Here is an 8,789-nt window from a genome sequence, read left to right on the forward strand (position 1 = left end):
GCACTGCAGTACCACGTTATGATAGCACTGCAGTACCACGTTATGATAACACTGCAGTACCACGTTATGATAGCACTGCAGTACCACGTCATGATAGCACTGCAGTACCACGTAATGATAACACTGCAGTAAAACATTATGATAACACTGCAGTACCCAGTACCACGTTATGATAACACTGCAGTACCCAGTACCACATTACGATAACACTGCAGTAAAACATTATGATAACACTGCAGTACCCAGTACCACGTTATGATAACACTGCAGTACCCAGTACCACATTACGATAACACTACAGTACCCAGTACCACGTTATGATAACACTGCGGTACCCAGTACCACGTTATGATAACACTGCAGTACCCAGTACCACGTTATGTTAACAATGCAGTACCCAGTACCACATTATGACAACACTGCAGTACCCAGTACCACGTTATGTTAACAATGCAGTACCCAGTACCACATTATGACAACACTGCAGTACCCAGTACAACATTATGATAACACTGCAATACCCAGTACCACGTTATGATAACACTGCGGTACCCAGTACCACGTTATGATAACACTGCAGTACCCAGTACCACGTTATGTTAACACTGCAGTACCCAGTACCACGTTATGATAACACTGCAGTACCCAGTACCACGTTATGTTAACACTGCAGTAGTGCAGTACCACGTTATGATAACACTGCAGTACAACGTTATGATAACACTGCAATACCCAGTACCACATTATGATAACACTGCAGTACCCAGTACCACGTTATGATAACACTGCAGTACCACGTTATGATAACACTGCAGTACAACGTTATGATAACACTGCAATACCCAGTACCACATTATGATAACACTGCAGTACCCAGTACCACGTTATGTTAACAATGCAGTACCCAGTACCACATTATGACAACACTGCAGTACCCAGTACAACATTATGATAACACTGCAATACCCAGTACCACGTTATGATAACACTGCGGTACCCAGTACCACGTTATGATAACACTGCAGTACCCAGTACCACGTTATGTTAACACTGCAGTACCCAGTACCACGTTATGATAACACTGCAGTACCCAGTACCACGTTATGTTAACACTGCAGTAGTGCAGTACCACGTTATGATAACACTGCAATACCACGTTATAATAACACTGCAATACCCAGTACCACGTTATGATAACACTGCAGTACCCAGTACCACGTTATGATAACACTGCAGTACCCAGTACCACGTTATGATAACACTGCAGTGCCAAATTATGATAACACTGCAGTACCCAGTACCACGTTACGATAACACTGCAGTACTGCAGTACCACGTTATGATAGCACTGCAGTACCCAGTACCACGTTATGTTAACACTGCAGTACCCAGTACCACGTTATGATAACACTGCAGTACCACATTATGATAACACTGAAGGACTGCAGTACCACGTTATGATAACACTGCAGTACAACGGTATGATAACACTGCAGTACCACGTTATGATAACACTGCAGTACCACGTTATCATAACACTGCAGTACCATGTTATGATAACACTGCAGTACCCAGTACCACGTTATGATAACACTGCAGTACCACATTATGATAACACTGCAGTACCACATTATGATAACACTGCAGTACCACATTATGATAACACTGCAATACCCAGTACCACGTTATGATAACACTGCAGTACCACATTATGATAACACTGCAGTACCACATTATGATAACACTGCAGTACTACATTATGATAACACTGCAGTACCCAGTACCACGTTACGATAACACTGCAGTACCCAGTACCACGTTATGATAACACTGCAGTACCACATTATGATAACATTGCAGTACCCAGTACCACGTTACGATAACACTGCAGTACTGCAGTACAACGTTATGATAGCACAGCAGTACCCAGTACCACGTTATGTTAACACTGCAGTACCACATTATGATAACACTGAAGTACTGCAGTACCACGTTATGATAACACTGCAGTACAACGGTATGATAACACTGCAGTTTCACGTTATGATAACACTGCAGTACCACGTTATGATAACACTGCAGTACCACGTTATGATAACACTGCAGTACCCAGTACCACGTTATGATAACACTGCAGTACCCAGTACCACGTTATGATAACACTGCAGTACCACATTATGATAACACTGCAGTACCACGTTATGATAACACTGCAGTACCCAGTACCACGTTATGATAACACTGCAGTACCACGTTATGATAACACTGCAGTACCCAGTACCACGTTATGATAACACTGCAGTACCCAGTACCACGTTATGATAACACTGCAGTACCACATTATGACAACACTGCAGTATCCAGTACCACATTATGCCAGCACTGCAATACTGCAGTACCCAGTACACAACGTTATGATAGCACTGCAATGCTGCAGTACCCAGTAAAATGTTATGATAGGACTGTGATACTGCAGTACCCAGTACAATGTTATGATAGCACTGCAATACTGCAGTACCACGTTCTGATAGCACTGCAATACTGCAGTACCCAGTACCACGTTCTGATAGCACTGCAGTACTGCATTACCCAGTACAACGTTATAATAGCACTGCGATACTGCAGTACCCAGTACAACGTTATAATAGCACTGCGATACTGCAGTACCCAGTACAACGTTATAATAGCACTGCGATACTGCAGTACCCAGTACCACGTTCTGATAGCACTGCAGTACTGCATTACCCAGTACAACGTTATAATAGCACTGCGATACTGCAGTACCCAGTACAACGTTATAATAGCACTGCGATACTGCAGTACCCAGTACAATGTTATAATAGCACTGCGATACTGCAGTACCCAGTACAACGTTATAATAGCACTGTGATACTGCAGTACCCAGTACAACGTTATAATAGCACTGCGATACTGCAGTACCCAGTACAACGTTATAATAGCACTGCAGTACTGCAGTACCCAGTACAACGTTATAATAGCACTGCGATACTGCAGTACCCAGTACCACGTTCTGATAGCACTGCGATACTGCAGTACCCAGTATAACGTTATAATAGCACTGCAGTACTGCAGTACCCAGTACAACGTTATAATAGCACTGCGATACTGCAGTACCCAGTACAACGTTATAATAGCACTGCAGTACTGCAGTACCCAGTACAACGTTATAATAGCACTGCGATACTGCAGTACCCAGTACAACGTTATAATAGCACTGCGATACTGCAGTACCCAGTACAACGTTATAATAGCACTGCGATACTGCAGTACCCAGTACCACGTTCTGATAGCACTGCAGTACTGCATTACCCAGTACAACGTTATAATAGCACTGCGATACTGCAGTACCCAGTACAACGTTATAATAGCACTGCGATACTGCAGTACCCAGTACAATGTTATAATAGCACTGCGATACTGCAGTACCCAGTACAACGTTATAATAGCACTGCGATACTGCAGTACCCAGTACAACGTTATAATAGCACTGCGATACTGCAGTACCCAGTACAACGTTATAATAGCACTGCGATACTGCAGTACCCAGTACCACGTTATAATAGCACTGCAGTACTGCAGTACCCAGTACAACGTTATAATAGCACTGCGATACTGCAGTACCCAGTACCACGTTCTGATAGCACTGCGATACTGCAGTACCCAGTACAACGTTATAATAGCACTGCGATACTGCAGTACCCAGTACCACGTTATAATAGCACTGCAGTACTGCAGTACCCAGTACAACGTTATAATAGCACTGCGATACTGCAGTACCCAGTACAATGTTATAATAGCACTGCGATACTGCAGTACCCAGTACAACGTTATAATAGCACTGCGATACTGCAGTACCCAGTACAACGTTATAATAGCACTGCGATACTGCAGTACCCAGTACAATGTTATAATAGCACTGCAGTACTGCAGTACCCAGTACAACGTTATAATAGCACTGCGATACTGCAGTACCCAGTACCACGTTCTGATAGCACTGCGATACTGCAGTACCCAGTACAACGTTATAATAGCACTGCAGTACTGCAGTACCCAGTACAACGTTATAATAGCACTGCGATACTGCAGTACCCAGTACAATGTTATAATAGCACTGCGATACTGCAGTACCCAGTACAACGTTATAATAGCACTGCGATACTGCAGTACCCAGTACAACGTTATAATAGCACTGCGATACTGCAGTACCCAGTACAATGTTATAATAGCACTGCAGTACTGCAGTACCCAGTACCACGTTCTGATAGCACTGCGATACTGCAGTACCCAGTACAACGTTATAATAGCACTGCAGTACTGCAGTACCCAGTACAACGTTCTGATAGCACTGCGATACTGCAGTACCCAGTACAACGTTATAATAGCACTGCAGTACTGCAGTACCCAGTACAACGTTCTGATAGCACTGCGATACTGCAGTACCCAGTACAACGTTATAATAGCACTGCGATACTGCAGTACCCAGTACCACGTTCTGATAGCACTGCGATACTGCAGTACCCAGTACAACGTTATAATAGCACTGCAGTACTGCAGTACCCAGTACAACGTTATAATAGCACTGCGATACTGCAGTACCCAGTACAATGTTATAATAGCACTGCGATACTGCAGTACCCAGTACAACGTTATAATAGCACTGCGATACTGCAGTACCCAGTACAACGTTATAATAGCACTGCGATACTGCAGTACCCAGTACAATGTTATAATAGCACTGCAGTACTGCAGTACCCAGTACAATGTTATAATAGCACTGCGATACTGCAGTACCCAGTACAACGTTATAATAGCACTGCGATACTGCAGTACCCAGTACAACGTTATAATAGCACTGCAGTACTGCAGTACCCAGTACAACGTTATAATAGCACTGTGATACTGCAGTACCCAGTACAACGTTATAATAGCACTGTGATACTGCAGTACCCAGTACAATGTTATGACAGTGTCAATCCTCGTAAAATACATTCATCTGACTGTGGTGCAAATACACAAAGTAGTCTCTCTCTGTTTCAGTCTTTCTCTGTCCTCGTCACTTTCCCACTAGTCTCACACGCAAGCAAACACCCACACGTCGTCACACACACACACGCGTGTGTCACGCACACAGTTTCACACTCACTCACGCCCGTATGCACACACACAGACACACACACACACACATAAACACAGACAAACACAGACACACACACACACACACACACACACATAAACACAGACAAACACAGACACACACACACACACACACACACACAGGCGACACGTGTTAGCGTGTGGACATGGATATTTTTTATCATTTCAAACTGAATAAATATTACTTTTTGTTTAAACAGCAGAAAATCTGATGTTTCTATGTCAAGCGGTTTAGTTATATTTCAGTCTTCTGTGATGTACATAAAGTGTAATATTGGGATGCAAACTCAAAACGTAACACATTTCAACTCTGTATCTGACATGGCACAGGCGTCTTCTTGTTTTAAGTGTGTGAGGTGTACACTTTTCTTTCAAAGTAGATTTATTTAAAGACCACCAAGAAACACTCTGTGGAACCCGGATTTAGCCCACTGCAGTAAATTAAACCACAAAAACAGTGGCAATGCTCTTCTAAACGGTGTCTTTGTGTGTGTGTGTGTGTGTGTGTGTGTGTGCGTGCGTGCGTGCGTGCATGTGTGTGTGTATGTGTGTGTGTGTGCTTATGTGTGTGTGTGTGTGTGTGTGATCTCTCAACAGGCTAGCTTCTGGGAGTTGGTGACACCCCGATCCTGGTCCTGCAGCAACTAGGTCTGAAACTACAGCATTGAGTTGCCTGCCTCATCCAGGGGTTGAGACATGGGCTGAGTCTCAATGGTAACCCCAGCTGTTCAACCCTCCACATTGAACTTGGTGTCAGGGGACAAACTCCGTTTGTAAACCTTGCCTTTGATCCTTGGCTAAAACAGGCATCCCTTTGAGAGTGTTATTCATTGATAGAATCCTGTCAGTAAACCAGATCTAACGTGGAATATAAACAGAGGTAGTAGTTGAAAGCATGCTTACTGTTTGGATGGAACATGTACGGATGGATTGTGTATCTATGGATGTGTTTAACTGTACTAGCTGTACTAGCTGTACTAGCTGTACTAGCTGTATTAGCTGTACTAGCTGTACTAGCTGTACTAGCTGTATTAGCTGTACTAGCTGTACTAGCTGTACTAGCTGTACCAGCGGGGACAAAAAGGTCCTCACAAGTATAGAAAACAAACAAATGTTTTGATCAACTGGGGACATTTTGTTAGTCTCCACACGGTCAACTGCTATTTCTAGGGGTTTTGGGGTTAAGGTTAGAATTAGTGTTAGGGTTAGAACTAGTTTCAATTCAGGGTTAGGAGCTAGGGTTAGATTTAGGGTTAAGGTTAGGTTTTTGGATTAAGGTTAGGGTAAGGGCTAAGGTTAGGTTTAGGGTAAGGGCTAAGGTGAGGGTAAGGGTTAGGGTTAGGTCTAAGGTTAGGGTAAGGGCTAAGGTTAGGGTAAGGGTTAGGGTTAAGGTTAGGGTTAAGGTTAGGGTTAAGGTTAGGGTTAAGGTTAGGGTAAGGGTTAGGGTAAGGGTTAGGGTAAGGGTTAGGGTTATGGTTAGGGTAAGGGTTAAGGTAAGGGTTAGGGTAAGGGTTAAGGTTAGGGTAAGGGTTAGGGTTAGGGTACGGGTAAGGGTTAAGGGTAAGGGTAAGGGTAAGGGTTAAGGTTAGGGTAAGGGTTAAGGTAAGGGTTAAGGTTAGGGTAAGGGTTAAGGTTAGGGTAAGGGTAAGGGTTAGGGTAAGGGTTAAGGTTAGGGTAAGGGTTAAGGTAACGGTTAAGGTTAGGGTTAGGGTAAGGGTAAGGGTTAAGGTTAGGGTAAGGGTAAGGGTAAGGGTTAGGGTAAGGGTTAGGGTAAGGGTAAGGATAAGGGTAAGGGTTAAGGTTAGGGTAAGGGTAAGGGTTAAGGTTAGGGTTAGGGTAAGGGTAAGGGTTAAGGTTAGGGTAAGGGTAAGGGTAAGGGTTAGGGTAAGGGTTAGGGTAAGGGTAAGGATAAGGGTAAGGGTTAAGGTTAGGGTAAGGGTAAGGGTTAAGGTTAGGGTAAGGGTTAAGGTTAGGGTAAGGTTAAGGGTAAGGGTTAAGGTTAGGGTAAGGGTAAGGGTTAGGGTAAGGGTAAGGGTAAGGGTTAAGGTTAGGGTAAGGGTAAGGGTTAAGGTTAGGGTAAGGGTAAGGGTTAAGGTTAAGGTAAGCGGTAAGGGTAAGGGTAAGGGTTAAGGTTAGGGTAAGGGTTAAGGTTAGGGTAAGGGTAAGGGTTAAGGTTAGGGTAAGGGTTAAGGTTAGGGTAAGGGTTAGGGTAAGGGTTAAGGTTAGGGTAAGGGTTAAGGTTAGGGTAAGGGTTAAGGTTAGGGTAAGGGTTAGGGTAAGGGTTAGGGTAAGGGTAAGGCTAAGGGTTAGGGTAAGGGTAAAGGTTAGGGTAAGGGTTAAGGTTAGGGTAAGGGTTAGGGTAAGGGTTAAGGTTAGGGTAAGGGTAAGGGTTAAGGTTAGGGTAAGGGTTAGGGTAAGGGTTAAGGTTAGGGTAAGGGTAAGGGTTAGGGTAAGGGTTAAGGTTAGGGTAAGGGTTAAGGTTAGGGTAAGGGTTAGGGTAAGGGTTAAGGTTAGGGTAAGGGTAAGGGTTAGGGTAAGGGTTAAGGTTAGGGTAAGGGTTAGGGTAAGGGTAAGGGTTAGGGTAAGGGTTAAGGTTAGGGTAAGGGTAAGGGTTAGGGTAAGGGTTAAGGTGAAGGTTAGGGTAAGGGTAAGGTTAAGGTTAGGGTAAGGGTTAAGGTTAGGGTAAGGGTTAAGGTTAGGGTAAGGGTTAAGGTTAGGGTAAGGGTTAGGGTAAGGGTTAAGGTTAGGGTAAGGGTAAGGGTTAAGGTAAGGGTTAAGGTTAGGGTAAGGGTTAGGGTAAGGGTTAAGGTAACGGTTAAGGTTAGGGTAAGGGTAAGGGTAAGGGTTAGGGTTAGGGTGAGGTTTAGGGTTAAGGTTAGGGTTAGGGGTTAGGGAAATAGGATTTTGAAATGGACTGAATTGTGTGTCCCCACAAGGTTAGTTATACAAGACTGTGTGAACTGAAATGGCATGGACAGCATTCTGTATTACCTAGGTGTTAGGGTTAGGGTTAGTAACCCATTCTGTATTACCTAGGTGTTAGGGTTAGGGTTAGTAACCCATTCTGTATTACCTAGGTGTTAGGGTTAGGGTTAGTAACCCATTCTGTATTACCTAGGTGTTAGGGTTAGGGTTAGTAACCCATTCTGTATTACCTAGGTGTTAGGGTTAGGGTTAGTAACCCATTCTGTATTACCTAGGTGTTAGGGTTAGGGTTAGTAACCCATTCTGTATTACCTAGGTGTTAGGGTTAGGGTTAGTAACCCATTCTGTATTACCTAGGTGTTAGGGTTAGGGTTAGTAACCCATTCTGTATTACCTAGGTGTTAGGGTTAGTAACCCATTCTGTATTACCTAGGTGTTAGGGTTAGGGTTAGTAACCCATTCTGTATTACCTAGGTGTCAAGACTTCCAAGCCACCTAGGTAACGCATTTGAATGTTCTATTGGTTCAATTCAGACATTCTCCACCGAGTTATATTGTTTTGTAAATTCAAGAAGATTTGTAAATTAATGCAAAACAAAATCATATCACATTTGTAAACGCGCCGCTTCAAATGTACTTTCTTTTTTGTTACGATACATTTACACACGTTTTTTTTCTTGTCTTTACAC

At 43.5% G+C, this 8,789-nt stretch overlaps 1 protein-coding gene across 1 annotated transcript in view; it reads left to right on the forward strand.

The window, feature by feature from the left end:
• Positions 1–6,068, forward strand: part of LOC139371430 (sterol O-acyltransferase 2) — a 36,977-nt gene extending 30,909 nt beyond the window's left edge. Inside the window, exon 15 of the mRNA XM_071111841.1 lies at positions 5,773–6,068. Coding sequence (XP_070967942.1) covers positions 5,773–5,823 — 51 coding nt within the window. The 3' untranslated portion in view covers positions 5,824–6,068. The remainder of the gene's footprint in view (positions 1–5,772) is intronic.
• The last annotated feature ends 2,721 nt before the right edge of the window (positions 6,069–8,789 follow it).

Source organism: Oncorhynchus clarkii, chromosome 17 (genome assembly GCF_045791955.1).
Source record: "Oncorhynchus clarkii lewisi isolate Uvic-CL-2024 chromosome 17, UVic_Ocla_1.0, whole genome shotgun sequence".
NCBI classification, from domain to species: Eukaryota; Metazoa; Chordata; class Actinopteri; order Salmoniformes; family Salmonidae; genus Oncorhynchus; species Oncorhynchus clarkii.